The 22433-nt window shown below is 43.7% G+C and overlaps 1 protein-coding gene across 1 annotated transcript in view; it reads right to left on the minus strand.

Moving 5' to 3' along the window:
- The window catches only part of LOC115082324 (atrial natriuretic peptide receptor 2-like), a 112773-nt gene that overhangs the window by 40062 nt on the left and 50278 nt on the right, over window positions 1-22433 (minus strand). Inside the window, exons 6-9 of the mRNA XM_029586557.1 lie at window positions 19810-19969; window positions 19202-19357; window positions 15703-15871; window positions 13882-14028 (exon numbers count right to left, since the gene is read on the minus strand). Of these exons, the coding sequence (XP_029442417.1) occupies window positions 13882-14028; window positions 15703-15871; window positions 19202-19357; window positions 19810-19969 (632 nt within the window). The remainder of the gene's footprint in view (window positions 1-13881; window positions 14029-15702; window positions 15872-19201; window positions 19358-19809; window positions 19970-22433) is intronic.

Consider the following 22433-nt stretch of genomic DNA (forward strand, 5'->3'; position numbering starts at 1 on the left):
TGTGTTTGTACTGGAGTGCAGTGTATCTGAGCTCAAGAGTCAAAAAGGCCTGCCCGGCTAACTTCAGGAGTCCGCCAAACCCCAAATTTTGAATTTCCTGCCCCGGCAAACAGATACGTTTATCCAGGTGAGTCATTACCTGCATAAAACGTAACCAGATAGAAAGAGGTGGTGTGGAAGGCATGGGTGTATCTCTGAATATCAGTGCTAGCCAGGTAACGCTATCCAGCTAACTGCAGCTGGGGTTCTGGAGCGACCAATCCCCATGTCCTCCTGCTCCCCAAGAAAAAAAGCATTGCCCCCCTAGTGAGCTGATCCCCCTCCCTCTTAACAATCAGTAGTGGGACTCGAGAGGACCAATTTCCCCCCACCTTCCCTAAGGACGCAGATTCCCACTCCCACCAATCATTTGCCAAGTGCAGTGCATAAATTAGCAGTAGGGGCAGGTAGCCCTGATCTATGGGGGAGGTGAGAGGCCTCTTCCCCTCAGCTCTGGAGTGGAGACAATTTTGGGGGTTTAAGGATGGGGGTGGAAGAGTGGGAATTTGCGCGATACTTTTCTTTTAGTTAGGGGATGTGGGGTGGAGGGGAGTGGGACTGTTTTTTTCTTTTCTCTTGGGGGGTGAGAGAGAGGGAATCAAGGGTGCTGCTATCTACATTTATTTATTTATTTTTTACCAATATTCAGAAGGCTGGTGAGCAGCAAATTGACTTGGATTAACAATTTCTGGGTAACTTTAGCCAAGAATATGCAGACTGTGCTGTTACGGGCTGAATCTCTGAGAAACGTTAGCCAGGGAGCTGTCCTGCTCACCGGCTTTTTAAATTGTCGACTTGTACTCAGTAAATCAATCCAACAAGGCAAACTAGTGAAGGGAACGACAGGCCACCACAAAGCAAACCTTCACCGTCTATGCTTAAATACAACTTTAGAAACAAGGGAAAAGATCTCAAGAAAGCATTTTTCCAATCAAAGGTCAAAAGAACCTCTGGCCTCCAATTTTTTAAATGTTATTTATAGCTTAGGATTCTGTAATGACTATCACTTCTATTCTTTCTCTTTGTATCTTTTTATAAAATGTGCGAAGCGATCACAGAGCCGTAATCGTCAAAGCAACAGTTCTCATTAAATACTTTTTTTGAGGAAAAAAAGAGAAGAAAACTCATTTGATCTCTCTTTTGTAGATGTTTTCTTTGTATTCTATTTATTTTTACGATTGCGAAAGTGCTGACAGTGTCCGGGGGGGGTGTTGAATTCTTCCCGTGGGGGAGAGGAAGACTCTTCCAAGGCCTAAGGTGTAGGGATGAGCTTTCCCTTTCTTTTGGGGAGTTTTCTGCCTCAAAGTATTTTGAAGAGGAGTGGGTGCCAAACAAACCTTTACTGCAGAAATTCTTCAAAGCACGTTTCTGGCCCCGTTTTTAATACAGTCAATTGTTATCTCAGTACTCCAACTCTTCCTGATCTGTGCAAGTGTCCCTCAGTAGATGGGGCCTGGGATAAAACTCATTCTCCAGGGTATGGAAAGGTAAGCCTTGCCAGATGGGCCAAAATACCGGCAGTCAAACAGAACATCACACTACAGTGTACCTCTTCTCCCCAGGGTGAAGACTCCACAGAGGGGGCCTCCAGATGCAACACTTCTTCTTTTAAGATGACCAACAGGATCTATCGGATGAAAGGGCCAGGCAGCAGAGAGCAATCAGCTCTCCAACCTTCCTCACTCTAGGTCAGGAAGGGTGGCACAAAAATCTTCCTTCCAGATCCACAGAACAGACTTTGTTTACTGAAACGTCCCAAACCTGGAAGTCTCCTGCAACAGCTACCATCCACAGATTGTGAGATAGAGCAGGGAGAGCCTTCCCTATGCAGACCACATGGGCTAGGATCTATGGGTCGCACAGGAAGCTCAAAAAGTCATCACAATCCCTGGGGCTCATAACGAGACAGGTGGCAAACTGGAAGGGGTTAAGTCTCTCGCCCATCTTTAATCCCAAGTCCTGAGACCACCAACAATAACAGGTGCCACTCCCACACAACTCCAAACAAAAGCTGCACTGTCCCATCCATCCATGACTCAGCCTGTTCCAGAAATGCCCTCCATCCACTGTTCCAGAAATGTCCCTCCATCCACTGTTTAAATCCTAGCCAAGGGCCATCTGCTGGTGATCCCAAAGGGTTGCCACATGTCTCTTATAGCAGCACTACCTCTATGTGTGTTTATACTATATAGGAGTAGATTATATTTTACTGCAGCAGTTCTGTGTGCGTATATAGGAGGAGAACATATTTTACTGCAGCCTGTAGTAATACCTGTGTGTGTGTGTGTGTGTGTGTGTGTGTATGGGTGCAGTGAATCTTGCTGTGGCAATACCTCTCTGAGTATGTATGTATAAATGCCGAGCCTCCAACTGCAGCACTAACTCTGCATGTGTGTATATGAGTTCAGTGCCTCTTACAGGCACAGTACCCTTGCATGTGTGTATATATGCATGCATGCAGTGTGTGTATGTGTGTGTGTGTGTGTGTGTGCAGGTAGGGCATAGGAGTGCAAAGCCTCATACTGCAGCAGACTATGTTAGTATATACAGTATAGTATTTGTTACTGCAGTAGTACATCTGTGTGTGTGTATAGAGCACAGTATTTGTTACTACAGCAGTATGACTGAGTGTGTATATATAGGCGTGCAGTGTCTCTTACTGCATTAATACCACTGTGTGTATAAAGAATACAGTATTTGTTACTGCAGCAGTATGTCTGTGTGTGTGTATACAGGAGTGCAGTGTCTCTTGCAGCAGGATATGTATGTTTATAGGAGTGCATTGTCTCCTACTGCAGCAGTACCTCTGCGTGTTTATATAGAGTACAGTATTTGTTACTGCACAGTATGTCTGTATGTGTATATACAGCAGTGCAGAGTCTCTTACTGCTGCAGGATATGTATGTGTATAGGAGTGCATTGTCTCCTACTGCAGCAGTATCTCTGCATGTGTATATAGAGTACAGTATTTGTTACTGCAGCAGTATGTCTGTTTGTGTACATACAGGAGTGCAGTGTCTCTTACTGCAGCAGGATATGTATGTGTATAGGAGTGCATTGTCTTCTACTGCAGCAGTACCTCTGTGTGTGTGTGTATATATAGAGTACAGTATTTGTTACTGTAGCAGTATATCTGTGTGTATATACAGGAGTACAGTAAATACCACTGTGTGTATACAGAGTACAGTATTTGTTACTACAGCAGTATGTCTGTGTGTGTATATATATATATATATATACAGGAGTGGAGTGTCTCTTAGTGCAGCAGTACCTCTGTGTGTGTATACATATAGGAGTACAGTGTCTCTTACTACAGCAGTAAATGTATGTTACATTTACATTTATTGGATTGCTCAGCACAAAAAGGCCTGAGCAATGAACAATGGAAACATACATAATCATAAAATTAACAAAATTAGACAAAGTTAAAACAGAAAATCACATAAAATTCTCTACCATTCTCTACCAGCCATGTATCATAGTTTGATATATATATATATATATACCCTGGTTTGTTTCAACAGTTTCTTGATCCTAGTTCTGTATTCCTCTGTTTTATGTAATTGCACTATTTGAGGCACTGTTATTGTTATTATGTAAACCGTTTTGATTTGTAACCTTTTACAAGAAATTCGGTATATAAAACTGTTAAATAAATAAATAATAAATAAAATAATAAAAAATCTTCAGTCTCAGAGTGAAATAAAACCAAAATACAATGACATCACAGAATAAATAATATAAGAGATAAAAACAAAATAAAATTCAACAAAAAAAATAATTAAAAATAAGCTAAATTAAGCAAAAAGGTTTTGACCTGTTTCCTAAAAATGTTTATTGAATCTGATTGCCTCAAGTCAATAGGAAGTGAGTTCCAAAAGGTATATATAGGAGTGCAGTGCCTCATACTACAGCAATACCCCTGTGTGTATATAGAGTGCACTATTTGTTACTGCAGCAATACCTGTGTGTGAGTGTGTGTGTGTGTGTATATATATGTATATATATATATATATATATATATAGTACAGTGTATCTTACTGCAACAATACTTCTGTGTGTGTATATATATAGAAGTACAGTGTCTATTACTGGAGCAGTATATATGTGTATGTATGTGTGTATAAAACTGCAGTGTTTCCTACTGCAGCACTACTGCTGTGTGCATATGAGAGTACATTATTTGTTTCTGCAGCAGTACCCCTGTGTGTGTCTATAGAATACAGTATTTGTTAGCGCAACAGTACATGATTGTGTGTTGTATATATATAGTACAGTATCTCTTACTGCAGCAGTATATGTATGTGTGATATGTATGTGTGTGTGTGCACATATAGGAATGCAGTGTCTCCTACTACAGCAATACCACTGTGTGTATATAGAGTACAGTATTTGTCACAGCAGCAGTACCTCTGTGTTTATGTATATAGGAGGGTCCCACAAAGCAGACTGGAAGATGGTCTGTCGAAGCCAGAAGGCAAACAGAAACAAGACAGGTTGCCTTAGCTTGTGTATGTGTGTATAGGAGTGCAGATTCTCTTACTGCAGCAGTACCTCTGCATGTGTGTATATAGAGTACAATATTTGTTACTGCCACAGTACATCTGTGTGTATATAAATATAGAAGTACAGTGACTCTTACTACAACAGTATCTATGTGTGTACAGGTGTTCTGTCCCCAGAAGTGGGTACATGTTTGTATCTGTATATACACTGCAGTTTAACTGTGTCTAGTGCAGTTCTTACTTTTTGTAACCCATGTTAAAGGTCTGTGAGCCTTGCCTTTAAGGGAGCTTTGCCCTTAAGAAAAGTTCCCTCCTGCTTTGCTTTCTCTCACTTGGGAAGAGTTTGAACACCCTCTCAATCTAACTTGAGTCTTCTTAAGTGCCACTGTCCTTCATGCTCCTCCGGTGTCACATGGGTACTAGGTTCATTGCCATTGGACCTTGCCCCCCCCCCCCTGCCCCCAGCTTATGGAGGTGTTTTCTGTAACAGCTTTCTGGGAAACTTTCAGTCTAGCCCATGTGCCTTCAAAGCAAGGAGCACTTGCAAGCTCTGTGAAAATGATTGGCTCTTTTACATTCCTTCGTATCGCTTTGATTCTAAAAAGATTAAATCAGCCTTAAAACCCTCTTGCCTTCTCTCCCTGTAACCCAAGAAACTCCGTTCCTTCCTCTCCTACCTATTTCCAGCTACAAAGATCTTTGTCTGGGACTACACATTTGGAATGCAACAATTGTAAGTAGAACTACTTGTACAATAAATAATTTCAAACTTAAAGGATCTTTGTCTTGAGGACTGATTGGGAAGGAAAGTTAGCTGTATGGATGAGGAAACAAGGGAAGTTTCTATTGAGCCAGCACAACAGGTGGCAGTGTTCCCTACTGCAGCAGTACCGCTATGTGAATATAGAATACAGTATTTGTTAGTGCAACAGTACATGAATGGGTGTAAATATAGAAGTACAGTGACTCTTACTACAGCATTATCTTTGTATGTGTATGTGTGTACAGGAGTGCAGTGTTCCCTACTGCAGCAGTACCACTGTGTGTATATAGAGTACAGTATTTGTTACTGCAGCAGTACCTGTATATGTAATATATAGAGTACTATATTTTTGCTGCATCAGTACTTCTGTGTGTGTATATACAGGAGTGCAGTGTCTCCTATTGCAGCAGATTCTCTGTATGTGTATGTAGAGTACAGTATTTGTTTCTGCAGCAGTACCTGTGTTTGTGGGTGTGGGTGTATAGGAGTGTAGACTGTGTATGTGCATGTAGGAGTACAGTTTTTCCTGCTGCAACAGTGCCTCTGCATGTCTAAATATAGAGTACAGTATTTTTACTGCAGCAGTACCTTTGTAAATGTATAGAGTACAGTATTTGCTGCTACAACAGTATCTTTGCATGTATATATAGAGTACAGTATTTTTGCTGCAGCAGTATCTCTGCATGTCTGTATACAGAGTACAGTATTTGTTACTGCAACAGTACCTCTTCATGTCTAAGTATATAGTACAGTATTTGTTACTGCAACAGTGCCTCTGCATGTATTTAGAGTACAGTATTTTCTGCTACAGCAGTATCTCTGGGTATGCGTATATATAATACAATATTTATTACTGTAGTAGTACATCTGCATGTCTGTATAAAGAATACATAATTTTAATTGCTGCAATACCTCTGTGTATGTATATAGAGTAAGTATTTGCTGCTGCAGCAGTACCTGTGTGTCTGTGTGTGTGTGTGTTTGTGTGTGTGTGTGTGTAGGAGTGCAGTCTGTGTGTGTATGTGTGTGAGTATAGAAGTGCAGTCTGTGTGTGTGTATATAGGAGTACAGTAGTTATTACTGCAGCAGTACCTCTGTGTGTATATAGGAGAGTAGACTGTGTGTGTATGTAGGAGTACAGTTTTTCCTCTGCATGTCTGTATATAGAGGACAGTATTTTTAATGCAGTAGTACCTCTGCATGTCTAAATATAGAGTACAGTATTTTTACGCAGAGCTACCTCTGTGTATGTATATAGAGTACTGTGTTTTCTGCTGCAGCAGTATCTCTGCAAGTCTATATATAGAGTATAGTATTTGTTACTGCAACACTACTTGTGTGTGTGTGTATATATAGAAGTACAGTGTCTCCTACTGCAGCAACATCTCTTTGTGTATGTATATACTGTATAAAGAGTAAAATATTTTTTACTGTAGCAGTATCTGTGTGTGTGTGTGTGTATAGGCTTGCAATCTCTGTGTGTATATAAGCAGCAGAACCTCTGTATATGTATATAGAATACAGTATTTGCATGTGTGTACAGAGTACAGTATTTGTTACTGCAGCAGTACCTCTGTATATGTAGAGTACAGTATGTTCTGCTGCAGCAGTATCTCGGTATGTGTGTATATAGAATACAGTATTTTCTGCTGCTGCAGCACCACTGCATACTTGTATATAGGAGTGCAATTTTTCCTACTGCAGCAGTACCTCTGCAGGTCTGTATAGAGTACAGTATTTGTTACTGCAACAGTACCTCTGCGTGTCTGTATATAGAGTTCAGTATTTGTTACTGCAGCAGCAGCACCTCTGCGTGTGTGTATATAGAGTTCAGTATTTGTTACTGCAGCAGCAGCACCTCTGCGTGTGTGTATATAGGAGTACAGTATTTCTTACTGCAGCAGTACTTCTGCGTGTGTGTATATAGAATTCAGTATTTGTTACTGCAGCAGTATCTCTGCGTGTGTATATAGAGTTCAGTATTTGTTACTGCAGCAGCAGCACCTCTGCATGTGTGTATATAGAGTTCAGTATTTGTTACTGCAGCAGCACCTCTGCATGTGTGTATATAGAATTCAGTATTTGTTACTGCAGCAGCAGCACCTCTGCGTGTGTGTATATAGGAGTACAGTATTTCTTACTGCAGCAGCAGCACCTCTGCGTGTGTGTATATAGAGTTCAGTATTTGTTACTGCAGCAGTACCTCTGCGTGTGTGTGTATAGAGTTCAGTATTTGTTACTGCAGCAGTAGCACCTCTGCATGTGTGTATATAGGAGTACAGTATTTCTTACTGCAGCAGTTCCTCTGCCTGTGTGTATATAGAATTCAGTATTTGTTACTGCAGCAGCAGCACCTCTGCGTGTGCGTATATGAGTACAGTATTTGTTACTGCAGCAGCAGCACCTCTGCGTGTGTGTATATAGAGTTCAGTATTTGTTACTGCAGCAGTACCTCTGCGTGTGTGTGTATAGAGTTCAGTATTTGTTACTGCAGCAGTACCTCTGCGTGTCTGTATATAGAATTCAGTATTTGTTACTGCAGCAGCACCTCTGCGTGTGTGTATATAGAGTTCAGTATTTGTTACTGCAGCAGTACATCTGCATGTGTGTATATAGAGTCCAGTATTTGTTACTGCAGCAGCACCTCTGCGTGTGTGTATATAGAGTTCAGTATTTGCTACTGCAGTAGTACCTCTGCGTGTGTGTATATAGAGTTCAGTATTTGTTACTGCAGTAGTACCTCTGCGTGTGTGTGTATATAGAGTTCAGTATTTGCTACTGCAGCAGTACCTCTGCGTGTGTGTATATAGAGTTCAGTATTTGTTACTGCAGCAGCACCTCTGCGTGTGTGTATATAGAGTTCAGTATTTGTTACTGCAGCAGTACCTCTGCGTGTGTGTGTATAGAGTTCAGTATTTGTTACTGCAGCAGTACCTCTGCGTGTCTGTATATAGAATTCAGTATTTGTTACTGCAGCAGCACCTCTGCGTGTGTGTATATAGAGTTCAGTATTTGTTACTGCAGCAGTACATCTGCATGTGTGTATATAGAGTCCAGTATTTGTTACTGCAGCAGCACCTCTGCGTGTGTGTATATAGAGTTCAGTATTTGCTACTGCAGTAGTACCTCTGCGTGTGTGTATATAGAGTTCAGTATTTGTTACTGCAGTAGTACCTCTGCGTGTGTGTGTATATAGAGTTCAGTATTTGCTACTGCAGCAGTACCTCTGCGTGTGTGTATATAGAGTTCAGTATTTGTTACTGCAGCAGCACTTCTGCGTGTCTGTATATAGAGTTCAGTATTTGTTACTGCAGCAGCACCTCTGCGTGTGTATATAGAATTCAGTATTTGTTACTGCAGCAGCACCTCTGCGTGTGTGTATATAGAATTCAGTATTTGTTACTGCAGCAGCACCTCTGCGTGTGTGTATATAGAATTCAGTATTTGTTACTGCAACAGCACCTCTGCGTGTGTGTATATAGAATTCAGTATTTGTTACTGCAGCAGCACCTCTGCGTGTGTGTTACTGCAGCAGCACCTCTGAATTCTATATACCCACACGCAGTACCTTGAGGAAGAACTAAAAGGCTGGGAGAATGTGAGAGAAGTGGATCAACAGTGGACCAATCTAAAAGGAGCAATTGCCAAGTTAACTAATCTATATGTTAGAAAAGTAAAGAAAAGCAAAAGAAAAATGAAACCTATCTGGTTCTCAAAGGAGGTGGCTGACAAAATAAAGGCTAAAAGAACAGCGTTCAACAAATACAAAAGATCCCAAAGAGAGGAGCACAAAGAAGAATATCTGGTAGAACTGAGGGAGACGAAGAAATTAATCAAGAGAGCAAAAAGTCAAGCAGAAGAGAGGATTGCCAAGGAAGTAGAGAGAGGTGACAAAACATTTTTCAGATACATCAGTGAAAAGAGAAAAGTTCAAAGTAGTATAGTGAAATTGAAAGGTGGAAAGGATCAATGTGTGGAGAGAGACGAAGAAATGGCAGAAATATTAAACGAATACTTCTGTTCTGTGTTCACGAAGGAGGACCCTGGAGAAGGACCGTCCCTAGTTAACAAGAAACTGGAGGGGAGTGGAGTAGATGTAACTCCATTTACAGTAGAAAATGTATGGGAAGAGCTGGGGAAACTGGAAGTAGACAAAGCCATGGGACCTGATGAGGTTCATCCCAGGATACTGAGGGAGCTCAGAGATGTTCTGGCGGGTCCGCTGTGTGACCTGTTCAATAGATCCCTAGAAATGGGAGTGGTGCCGAGTGATTGGAGAAGAGCTGTGGTGGTTCCGCTTCACAAGAGTGGGAACAGAGAGGAGGCTGGAAACTACAGACCGGTTAGCCTCACTTCGGTGGTGGGAAAAGTAATGGAGTCACTGTTGAAAGAGAGAATAGTGAACTATCTACAGTCTGGAGAATTGCTGGACCAGAGGCAGCATGGATTCACCAGGGGAAGATCCTGTCAGACAAATCTGATTGATTTTTTTGACTGGGTAACCAAGGAATTGGATCAAGGAAGAGCGCTCTACTTGGATTTCAGTAAAGCTTTTGATACGGTCCCGCACAGGAGACTGGTGAATAAAATGAGAAGCTTAGGAGTGAGTGCCGAGGTGGTGACCTGGATTGCAAACTGGTTGACGGACAGAAGACAATGCGTGATGGTAAATGGAGCTCTCTCTGAAGAGAGGGAGGTTTTAAGTGGTGTACCACAAGGATCGGTGTTGGGACCGGTCCAGTTCAATATATTTGTGAGCGACATTGCGGATGGGATAGAAGGTAAGGTTTGTCTTTTTGCGGATGACACTAAGATCTGCAACAGAGTGGACACGCTGGAAGGAGTGGAGAGAATGAGACGGGATCTAAGGAAGCTGGAAGAGTGGTCGAAGATATGGCAGCTGAGATTCAATGCCAAGAAGTGCAGAGTCATGCATATGGGGAGTGGAAATCCCAATGAACTATATTCGATGGGGGGAATAGGGCTGATGTGCATGGAGTAGGAGAGAGACCTTGGGGTGATAGTGTCTAATGATATGAAGTCTGCGAAACAATGCGACAAGGCGATAGCAAAAGCCAGAAGAATGCTGGGCTGCATAGAGAGAGGAATATCGAGTAAGAAAAGGGAAGTGATTATCCCCTTGTACAGGTCCTTGGTGAGGCCTCACCTGGAGTACTGTGTTCAATTCTGGAGACCGTATCTACAAAGAGACAAGGACAAGATGGAAGCGGTACAGAGAAGGGCAACCAGGAAGGTGGAGGGTCTTCATCGGATGACATACGAGGAGAGATTGAACAATCTAAATATGTACTCCCTGGAGGAAAGGAGGAGCAGGGGTGATATGATTCAGACTTTCAGATACTTGAAAAACTTTAATGATCCAATGACAACGACAAACCTTTTCCGTCGGAAAACAATCAGCAGAACCAGAGGTCACGAGCTGAGGCTCCAGGGAGGAAGACTAAGAACCAATGTCAGGAAGTATTTCTTCACGGAAAGGGTGGTGGATGCCTGGAATGCCCTTCCGGAGGAAGTGGTGAAGTCTAAAACTGTGAACGACTTCAAAGGGGCATGGGATAAACACTGTGGATCCATCAAGTCTAGAGGGCGTGAATAAAGAGGAGGCATTCAAACACTGCACAGAGAGGCAGCAGCCACAGAGGCATTCACGGAGCGGGATGCCAGTGGCCAGTAGTTGGTGTTCCACCTTCACGGAGCGGAAGGATGGAGGGCTGCTATCTCAAAAAAATAAAAAAATAAAAACAGGGGTGGGTAAGAGTATGGGTAAGGGTGTGGCCTGCTTGTTACAGCGGTTGCTACCCCTAATTGAGCTGGACGTTCACTTGGATGCAGATACGGCGCTGCTCTCTTAATTGGTGGTGGGGTGGAGGGGAATTAGGGCTGGAGGGTACTGGAAGCCAATAGTAACAGGTGGGAGAGAAAAAAAGGGGAAAAAATGGATAATGTGCGTAGCTTGCTCGGCAGACTAGATGGGCCTGGAATGCCCTTCCGGAGGAAGTGGTGAAGTCTAAAACTGTGAACGACTTCAAAGGGGCATGGGATAAACACTGTGGATCCATCAAGTCTAGAGGGCGTGAATAAAGAGGAGGCAGCAAAACACTGCACGGAGCGGCAGTAGCCACAGAGGCATTCACGGAGCAGGATGCCAGTGGCCAGTAGTTGGTGTTCCACCTTCACGGAGCGGAAGGATGGAGGGCTGCCATCTCCAAAAAAATAAATAAATAAATAAAAACAGGGGTGGGTAAGAGTATGGGGTAAGGGTGTGGCCTGCTTGTTACAGCGGTTGCTACCCCTAATTGATTAGGGCTGGAGGGTACTGGAAGCCAATAGTAACAGGTTGGAGAGAAAAAAAGGGGAAAAAAATGGATAAAGAGCGAAGCTTGCTGGGCAGACTAGATGGGCTATTTGGTCTTCTTCTGCCGTCATTTCTATGTTTCTATGTATATATAGAATTCAGTATTTGTTACTGCAGTAGTACCTCTGCGTGTGTGTATATAGAGTTCAGTATTTCTTACTGCAGCACCAGTACCTCTGCGTGTGTGTATATAGGAGTACAGTATTTCTTACTGCAGTAGTACCTCTGCGTGTGTGTATATAGAGTTCAGTATTTGTTACTGCAGCACCAGTACCTCTGCGTGTGTGTATATAGAGTTCAGTATTTGTTACTGCAGCACCAGTACCTCTGCATGTGTGTATATAGAGTTCAGTATTTGTTACTGCAGCAGTATCTCTGCGTGTGTGTATATAGAGTTCAGTATTTGTTACTGCAGCACCAGTACCTCTGCGTGTGTGTATATAGGAGTACAGTATTTCTTACTGCAGTAGTACCTCTGCGTGTGTGTATATAGAGTTCAGTATTTGTTACTGCAGCACCAGTACCTCTGCGTGTGTGTATATAGAGTTCAGTATTTGTTACTGCAGCAGTATCTCTGCGTGTGTGTATATAGAGTTCAGTATTTGTTACTGCAGCACCAGTACCTCTGCGTGTGTGTATATAGAGTTCAGAATTTGTTACTGCAGCAGTATCTCTGCGTGTGTGTATATAGAGTTCAGTATTTGTTACTGCAGCAGTATCTCTGCGTGTGTGTATATAGAGTTCAGTATTTGTTACTGCAGCACCAGTACCTCTGTGTGTGTGTGTATATAGAGTTCAGAATTTGTTACTGCAGCACCAGTACCTCTGCGTGTGTGTATATAGAGTTCAGTATTTGTTACTGCAGCAGTATCTCTGTGTGTGTATATATAGAGTTCAGTATTTGTTACTGCAGCACCAGTACCTCTGCATGTGTGTATATAGAGTTCAGTATTTGTTACTGCAGCAGTATCTCTGCGTGTGTGTATATAGAGTTCAGTATTTGTTACTGCAGCACCAGTACCTCTGCATGTGTGTATATAGAGTTCAGTATTTGTTACTGCAGCAGTATCTCTGCATGTGTGTATATAGAGTTCAGTATTTGTTACTGCAGCACCAGTACCTCTGCGTGTGTGTATATAGAGTTGAGAATTTGTTACTGCAGCACCAGTACCTCTGCGTGTGTGTATATAGAGTTCAGTATTTGTTACTGCAGCAGCACCTCTGCATGTGTGTATATAGAGTTCAGTATTTGTTACTGCAGCAGTATCTCTGCGTGTGTGTATATAGAGTTCAGTATTTGTTACTGCAGCACCAGTACCTCTGCATGTGTGTATATAGAGTTCAGTATTTGTTACTGCAGCAGTATCTCTGCGTGTGTGTATATAGAGTTCAGTATTTGTTACTGCAGCACCAGTACCTCTGCGTGTGTGTATATAGAGTTCAGAATTTGTTACTGCAGCACCAGTACCTCTGCGTGTGTGTATATAGAGTTCAGTATTTGTTACTGCAGCAGCACCTCTGCATGTGTGTATATAGAGTTCAGTATTTGTTACTGCAGCACCAGTACCTCTGCGTGTGTGTATATAGAGTTCAGTATTTGTTACTGCAGCAGCACCTCTGCATGTGTGTATATAGAGTTCAGTATTTGTTACTGCAGCAGTACCTCTGCGTGTATGTATATATTCAGTATTTGTTACTGCAGCAGTATCTCTGCGTGTCTGTATATAGAGTTCAGTATTTGCTACTGCAGCAGTACCTCTGCTTGTGTGTATATAGAGTTCAGTATTTGCTACTGCAGCAGTACCTCTGCATGTGTGTATATATTCAGTATTTGCTACTGCAGCAGTACCTCTGCGTGTCTTGTATAGAGTTCAGTATTTGCTTCTGCAGCAGTACCTCTGCGTGTCTGTATATAGAGTTCAGTATTTGCTACTGCAGCAGTACCTCTGCGTGTGTGTATATAGGAGTAGAGTATTTGTTACTGCAGCAGTACCTCTGTATATGTAGAGTATAGTATACTGCATGTGTGTATATAGAGTTCAGTATTTGCTACTGCAGCAGTACCTCTGCATGTCTATATGTAGAGTTCAGTATTTGTTACTGCAGCAGTACCTCTGCGTGTCTGTATATAGAGTTCAGTATTTGCTACTGCAGCAGTACCTCTGCGTGTGTGTATATAGGAGTACAGTATTTCTTACTGCGGCAGGATCTGGTACAGAAGGTTCTCTGCTTTCCTCTTCTCTTCAAGGTATGCCTGGGTCCTCTCCTCCACCAGCTTCTCCAGGTTGTTTGCATACTGTTCCATGCGGGAAAGCAGGTTATCCAGGATACTTGAAGTGCCCTCTCTGTGGAGAAATCAGAGGGTTACAATGGAACAGACCCAAAGCACAATGAGAGGAAGGGTAACAAAAGCTGTGTTAGATAAAGGGCAGGTGCTGGTGAGATTGAAGGACAGGGCAGGGTGAAGTTTGCGATTGTTTCATGCTATTACAGCATCCCTTCCTGGCAGAACAGGGCAGTTATGTTTCTCATTGGGCGGGAATGGTCTAGCATGCTGGACCCCTGCCCTGACTGTCCCAGACGTCTCTCCTTACACCTTTTGTTTTGGGCTAAATAAACTTGAAGTGGAACATCCTTACCCTAGCTGCCACAGACATCAGTCTCCACCTGCAGTTTTATCCTGACTTTGGGAGGCCTCGTCCTCCTGCAACCTTACCCATTTCAGTCTTAACAGGCTGATCCAGTCCTGGCTTTGGTTCATTGCTAGCGTGGAGTTGTAGTTCTGAGTTTACTAAGACATGTAAAACTAAATCTTTGTGCAGCAGAACTGGATCAGCCTCTTTGGCTTACCCAAGGTGAGGCATCAGCTCCTCACCCCCACTATTTATTTCTTCTAAACTGCCTTCCCAATCCTGAAAGATCACAACAAATATTAAAACATACAAAATATACAAAACAAAATTGATTAAAAACTACAAATAAAAAAAAATTTGCCCCACAAATCTGAGCCCCAACACAGTCATCAAAGCAGTTACGCCATACCCAACCATACATAGGACCCAAGCCCACCGCCCTTCTCAGAAATGGGAAAAAGCGAGGCCTTAACCTTCAATTTCTGCCTAATCCTAAGAGGAAGATTATCCCATCATGTAGGGGCCACTATAACAAAGGACTTTGACCTCATCTGTATCTGGAATCTGGAATCTGGAGCAGAGACCCTTAACTCGAACATAGGCAACACAATGGCACCTACTATGTTAATTTATTACGTAGATAAAGACGATCATGGAATGGCTGCATGGTGATTTTTCTGCCATCGTGTTTCTATCTTTCAATACCGCTTTTCACTCAAAATGAGAGAACCAAGATGCAAGAGCAGCAAGCATCACCGCCGAGGAAGTCCTTGCCACTGCATTCACGACTACTTGAAGCCTATGGGTGAGCCGCCAAGGAAGGTCCTCATCCAGATAAGAAAATACCAACAGGTGAGTAACCAACTTTAAACAATTCATGTCCAGAAAAGATGATGCTGACATGCTGCAACTTCAGGGAAGCAATCCTTACCAATTTAGAAACCTGAGTCTCCAAATGAACCACCAGATTCTTCACCATGACAGCGGATGCAATGCTAGTCAGTACTTCTGGCCTAGTATTCCCAATTTTAAGACTAGCAGAAGCCTCACCTCTCTGCAACCTTTCCCTAACTGGCGTAGACATTGTTCTTCACACCCTTATCTTAGCTAGGGACATAAATCTTTTCCCACAACTTTACCTGGCTGCCAGAGGCCTTGGTCCTCACACTCTTCTGAATGGGACGAGTCTCATAGCTTCACATCCTCTCTCCTTTCTCTCTTGCTTGGAGTAGGTATTTCCATTCACCCTTGACCTGGCTGGGACAGGACTCTCTCTCGACATCCTTAGCTAGCTGGGGCAGGTCTTGCTCCCTGCGCCCTTTCCCTGACTGGAAAAAGCCTGTCTCCCCACACCTTTGCCCTGTCTGTGCCTAGACAACAACTCACTTGTTGAATTTGCGGATGTAGATCTTGACTTGACTGAACTCAGGCCTCTCGTTGGGGTCCTCGGCCCAGCAACGCTCCATCAGGATGGCCAGTTCCTCACTGTGGAAGCTGGTGTCTGTTGTCGGCCGGAAGTAGGGCCTTTGCCCGTTCTGCACCTTCTGCACGATCTCTGCCAGAGGATGGAGGAGAAGAGAGATATGATCATCCCTTGAGGATTAGAGGGGTGGGAATGGGATAAACACAGTGAAAGAAAAGAGAAAATAAAGAGAGATGGCAGAAGGCAGCAAGCGAGAGCACTAGAACCATAAAGGCACAGGGAGAGAGGCAGCGTGACAAAGAGTAACAGCGTAGAGGGGTAAAGAAACCTCACACATTGTTTGGCAAGAAAAGCTCTATGGACTGCCAAAGAAGAATGAGAAGCAGAAAAGCCTCGGCCTGCCACAGGCAGATCCAGCTGCCATTAATTAGGAACCCTAGGTCCCCCCGAAATAAAATCCCAGCAGCAGGAGAGCTGCAGATGTGCCCCATATGTGTTAAGGCAGTTGAGAGCTAAAAGCTGGTTTGAAGTAAAGTGCTTTAACTTGAAAAGAGCGAGCCAAAACTGCTGCTTACTGGCCTGAAGGCTTCATGAGCAACGTGCACTAGCCGCAGCAAGGACCTCTAGCAGACACAGAAGTGTCATGCCTTGAGCTAGGGTAGGTGGATATTCTCCTTCCGCATATTAATAGACACTGACTAACAGCAGGAGCCCACAAGAGAGCCGTCCTAGAGGGAAGGCCTGAGCCTAGCCCTGTTGTCAGGCCGGCCTATGAACTTTCTCTTTGGCTAACAAATTGTCTCTGAGCATATGAAGTAACTCCCTTTTCTTTCTTCAGAGTGCCCTGCCTCCTCTATTCATCCCCCAGTACTTCTGGCCGTCAGTCACAGACAGACAGGAAGAGAGACCAAGGAAGATCCTGATTATAAAGGAGGCAGAGAAAACAGAAGAGAGATCCTGGGAAAAGGATAAGGGGGCCAGGAGAAAGTGTGTGAAGGAGAGGGGAAGGAGGGTACTACCTGCTAACTCAGAAGTGCCAGGTGGGACCAGCAGCAGGTAGTCCCATGGACACACCTAGAGTCCTGAGCCTGGATGGGAAGGTGTCCAACACCCACAACACCCCCATGGCCAGCACTCTCTAGTGAGTCATTCCCATTCCCATTCCCGTGTCACCTTCCTCCCAAACCCTTACACTTTATATGCAACTTATGGAGGAGAAGGCACTTACACAGACCACAGACTGAACTGCAGCCAATGTCCCACAATCAGTCTGTGAAGCCTTCCCTTGGATTTTGGGATTCTGCCCTAAGTTGGCTTTCCTCTTACTTCTCCCCATCACACTTTTAGTGGTTCCTCCTACACTGCCAGCTCTGTCCTGGGCCCTCGTTTCCTTGGTTCTTTGATCTCCTCCCACAACATTCAGCACTAACTTTATGCCCACCCACCCCCCACACACTCATCCAGAGCCCCCGCCTTTAATTTAGATACATTTTGTGCATACAATCTATCCACTCAGCAGGGGTAATAAATCTTAGCTTTTGTCTGATTAACGCCAAATGTTAGCTAGACAAAGCCTCTGAGTATTGATCGTGTTTCCTTCTCTTTAACTCAACACAATCCATTCCTTCCTTTCTGAACTCACCCTTATCCACTCCCTCGCCACCTCCACAACCTGCTCTTCACCGGTCTCCCAGTGAACCATCTCTCTATGCTTCTCAACATTCAGCTGTGCAACTTATCGTTATCTTCCACCAGTGCATTAAGACCTTGTAGCCTTGGTCATGTCCTTGGTCCTTCTGTCTTTGGGCTACTGCAATGCCTTGCACATTGGTCTCCCTCAATCCTCTATCAAAGCTTTGCAGTATGTCCAAACTTCTGCTGCAAGGGTAGTCTATGGGGTCTCTATTTATTAATACATTTCCCCTTTGTTACTGCAAATAAAATGGGTTACCCGTCAAATGGAGGAGCAAGTTTAAGATTTTAATGTTAGTTTTCAAGGATCTTAATCACTTGGCGCCAGCCAGTTTTAATGCTGCACTGAAGTTTTATCGGCCTTCGAGACCACTGAGATCTTCTGCTCTAAATTTATTTGATGTGCCTTCTTTTAAAGTAGCAAGGCTTGATGAATCACAAGAGAAATTTTTTTATGTGCCAGAACTTTAGAATTTGCTGCCTCTTCCAATAAAAGAAGAGACTTCTTTTTTAAAATTTAGAAAATTGGTGAAGCGTTATTTTTTTTCTGGAGGCTATTGAATAGTCTGTTTACTGGACTCTGATAGTAAATACTAGTTCTATCCCTTATTTATTAGAATTAGCAATTTAATGTAGGAGAATATAATGAAGGAGGAAGATGTATAGCTCATTTCTTCTGTTTTTATTTGGTATGTTTTATTATGTTTTAATTACCCGTTTGATTTGAATTTTCTTTTGTTTTATGTTTCTGTTTTATATTATGTTATGTATAACTATTTTATGGATGTAACTATGGAAACCGCTTAGAAATTCTGATTTGTGGTCCAAAAGTTTAAAAATAAATAAATAAATAAAAAGATAACCTAGATGTGGGCAAACTGGAATCTGCAGGCGTTTTCAAAATGGCCCTGAGTGGTAAGTTGGTCCGAGAAGATGACTGGACATCTAGTTCTCCCCTCCCCTGCCCCTCATTGCCCTCACTGCAGATAAGGGAAATATTTCCTCACCCATGCTCTAACCCCTTTTCAAGTCACTATATGGACTCCCTATCTGCTTTTCCTACCCACCTACAAGTGCATTCATTCTGCGACTCCTCCTAACGCACCTCTCTCATCTCCCTCGACTTCCCTCACTCTTATCTTGTCCTTTTCTTCCATCACCAACTCTTGACTCTATGCTTTCCACCTTGCTGTGACATATGCCTGGAACAACCTTCTGGAGGTGGTGCCTCATCTCTTCTCCCTGGCCATATTCTTGGCCCACCTAAAAACCCATCTTTCTGAAATTGCTTTTAAATCTTAATCCCTAGCTTTCCCTAATCATAGCCTTGTTGATTTTACACATGTTCTCCGCAATAAATACATTTCTTGCATTCTCTTATTTGTCTTGCTTGTATGTCCTGATTAGACCGTTTTAAGCTCCACAGAGTAGGGACTGCCTCTTATGCATATCTGTACAGCTTTGTACATCTAATAGCATTGTGGAAATTATACGTAGTGAGAAACATGAGTCAACACATGTCAATACGTCACCAAATTCTAAACTCCGAACATGACTGAGAGCAAAGAAGGAGACACAGTTCTCGAGAGAGAGTAAAAATAACTGACCTGGGAGCAAGCAGACACTCTTAACCTCTGCAGCTAAGGTCCTGTGACCTGATGGAGATCCTTACTTGGGACTGAGTTCCTAGCTTCTCTCTCCCTGGGAGATGGCAGAGATCCTTACCTATGGGGATCAGGTCTTGCCCTGGCAGCTGATGGAGATTCTTACCCTTGGGGCTGAGGTCCATGCCCTCAATGAAGAAGCAACCATTACGCAAAGCGATCTCCTGAAGGATGATACCAAAGCTGTACACGTCTCCCTTCTGAGTGCCTTGGGGAGGCATCCTCCCCCTGCGCAGCAGTTCTGGAGCAGTCCACAGCTTTTCTGAGGAATAAAAAATGGAAGATGAGTGCTTCTGAGTGCCCCCTATCACTATTACCCAGGGAGTACCTTCAGTGCAAAGTCTAGCGCTTCCACGCTTTCTGTGAGCAATGCTGTCCTCTCCCCTCACACCCATGTAGCTCTGATCTTCAGTCCCTCCCTGCATACCATGCTGGGACATCTCCCCCTCCCCAAAAAGCTCTGCTCTCACACTTAGGGATCCTAAAATGCACTGCACAGAACCTCCCTCCCTCCAGGACTCTGAAAGGGCTCTTGGTGCAGACTTTTCCCCTCACTCCTGCCCTGCAGCTCCCCTTGTATTGTACTACAGAGCTCCCCTCCTACATATGTCAGCCATCAAATCATAATAGTGAGAGAATTTAGCCATGGGATGGCCTTTTTGGGCTGAGTCCGCTGCCTGAAATGGTGACTGCAGTGTGGTGCCTGCCACTCACTTGCGTACATGGCGTAGGTGTCCTCGGTGTCACAGTTGGAGCGGAAGCTGGCCAGGCCGTAGTCTGTGATCTTCAGCACAAAGCGACTGTCCACCACGCAGTTGGAAGACTTGAGGCTTCCGTGAGAGCCGATTATACTGGTGTGTAAAAAGGACATTCCCTGCATTCAGAAGACAGGAGAGAAGGACACAAGACAATGTAGGATGAGGGACATGAGCCAGACGCATGACCTGGAGGACTGGAAGTGTCCTACTGCTTCTCCAGTATCTCTAGTCTGCACATCACATGACAGAGACCTGCTAAGGAGCTAAATTTTGTCGGATACCTTATACATTCTCTAGAGAGAAACCTCCACAGCAGGATACTGGTCTTGATGGACCCAGTCTGGTATATCTTATGTTTTCAAGTTATGTTCTTATCCCTGACTTGTACAGGTCCACCTCCTGTTTCTTGCTCATAGATGGATGTAATATAATTTAATGATTTATATATTTTATGAATGTATTTAACTTGATCATGTTACGTTTTATTTATTTATTTATTTATTTATTTCTAGAATATTTTATACCGAGGTACGTATAGCTATACATCACCTCGGTTTACAGGGAACAATAACTTAGCAACAGGCTTTACATATAACAGTTTACATAGAGAACAATAATCAGAAACAGGCTTTCCATTAAACAGCAACAGTCTATACCAGGGGTCGGGAACCCATGGCTCGCGAGCCAGATATGGCTCTTTTGAGGGCTGCATCTGGCTCGCAGACAAGTTTCGCCACACTTTCCCGCTGACCCAGCTGCTGCCCGGTCCTCCTCCGCCCGGGCTTAAAATGCTGTCAGCCCGGGCGGAACGCGGCAGGACAGCTGGAGTCAGTGGCACCGGCGTGCTCTCTTCTTCTCCCCCCCCCCGCGGCCCGGAAGAGGAAGTGGAGCGTATCTGGTGCGTGCGCGGCAAGAAGAGGCCACTAGTGCGCTCGGCATCGGCCCGAAGAAAAGAAGACTGCAGCGCGGCTCGGAGGAAAAGGAAGAGGTTCAGCCGCGGCCGATGGGACTCCGCCTCCGCGAGGGCTGAAAATGAAGAGGTTAGCGTTGGGAGGAGGCTGCTGCTGATTCACTCTCTCTCTCCCCCACCCGGGAACTCGCGGCAGCAGCAGCCTCCTCCCAAAGCTAACCTCTTCATTTTCAGCCCTCGCGGAGGCGGAGTCCCATCGGCCGCGGCTGAACCTCTTCATTTTCCTCCGAGCCGCGCTGCAGTCTTCTTTTCTTCGGGCCGATGCCGAGCGCACTAGTGGCCTCTTTTTGCCGCGCACGCACCAGATACGCTCCACTTCCTCTTCCGGGCCGCGGGGGGGGGGGGGGGGGCTGTGTGTGTGTGTGTGAGAGAGTGAGAGATTGCATGTATGTGAATGATTGAGAGCCTGTACATGTGAAAGAGAGTATGTCTGTGATTGAGAGCCTGCCTGTGAGAGAGAGAGCATGAATGTAAGTTTACCATTGGGAACCTGTATGTGTAAGTTTGTGATTGAAAACCTGTTTGTGTGAAAGGGTATGTGTGTATGATTGAGATCCTTTGTGTGTGAGAGAAATCATATGTATGTATGATTAAGAGCCTGTGTGTATAAGTAAGAGAGAGATCATGTGTGTCTGTGTGTGACTGAGAGCTGGTTTAGGTGATGGAGCATGTAAGTATGTGATTGAGAGCCTGTGTTTAAACGAGAGAGAGAGAGACCATGTGTGTCTGTGTGTGATTGAGAGCTGATTTAGGTGAGAGAGCATGTGAGTATGTGATTGAGAGCCTGTGTGTAAATGAGAGAAAGAGAGGACATGTTTGTAAGCATGTGAATGAGAGTCTGTGTGTGAGAGAAAAAGACAGCATGTATTTATGTGATTGAAAGCCTGTGTGTGTGTGTAAGCGTGAAAAGATAGACAGCATGTGTGTAAATGTGTAATTAAGAGCCTATATAAGTGAGATAGAAAAAACATGTGTATATGTGAGTACTGAGAGCATGTGTGTATAGGTGTGTCATTGAGAGCCAGTGTGAGAGAGAGCGCTGGTATGTGACCGTGAGAGGAGAAATTTCCAAGCAAACCACCCCTCCTCCTGCTAATTCAGAACAATCTCAGGACACCTGGATATCAAACGTTCCCAGGTATGCAGAGCAAAAAAAATGTTGTATCCTTATTATTTTTCATTACTGGGTCTTTGTGTCTGCTATTTTGAAATATTTTGTTGGTATCTGGAAATGTTTTATATGAGTTTTTAATTATTTGATATTCCACTCATCAGCTGTTTCAAAATATGTTCTTTTTGTTAGTACAGTTTTACTGCTGATGATTTTATATTTCTTGATTTGTTTTATAAGGATGGGTGATGTTTCTTTTTTCCTTTGTTACACTGCATACAGAGACTCTGGCTTGTTGCAGTTTCCAATTCAGTTTTTTCTGCATGCTTCTTGTTATGCGTTTTGGTCTCTTTATTCTATGTTAGGAGAGGGACAGCACGTGATTCAGGTGAGGTTTTCTGCTGGCATGTAGTTTCTGTGTAGGACTCTATAGCAGCCTGACTTGGTCCGTTTTCCTAATAGGAGATGTATTGGTGTCTTAAGGCCTGGTGTAATATTT

Source organism: Rhinatrema bivittatum, unplaced genomic scaffold, assembly GCF_901001135.1.
Source record: "Rhinatrema bivittatum unplaced genomic scaffold, aRhiBiv1.1, whole genome shotgun sequence".
NCBI classification, from domain to species: Eukaryota; Metazoa; Chordata; class Amphibia; order Gymnophiona; family Rhinatrematidae; genus Rhinatrema; species Rhinatrema bivittatum.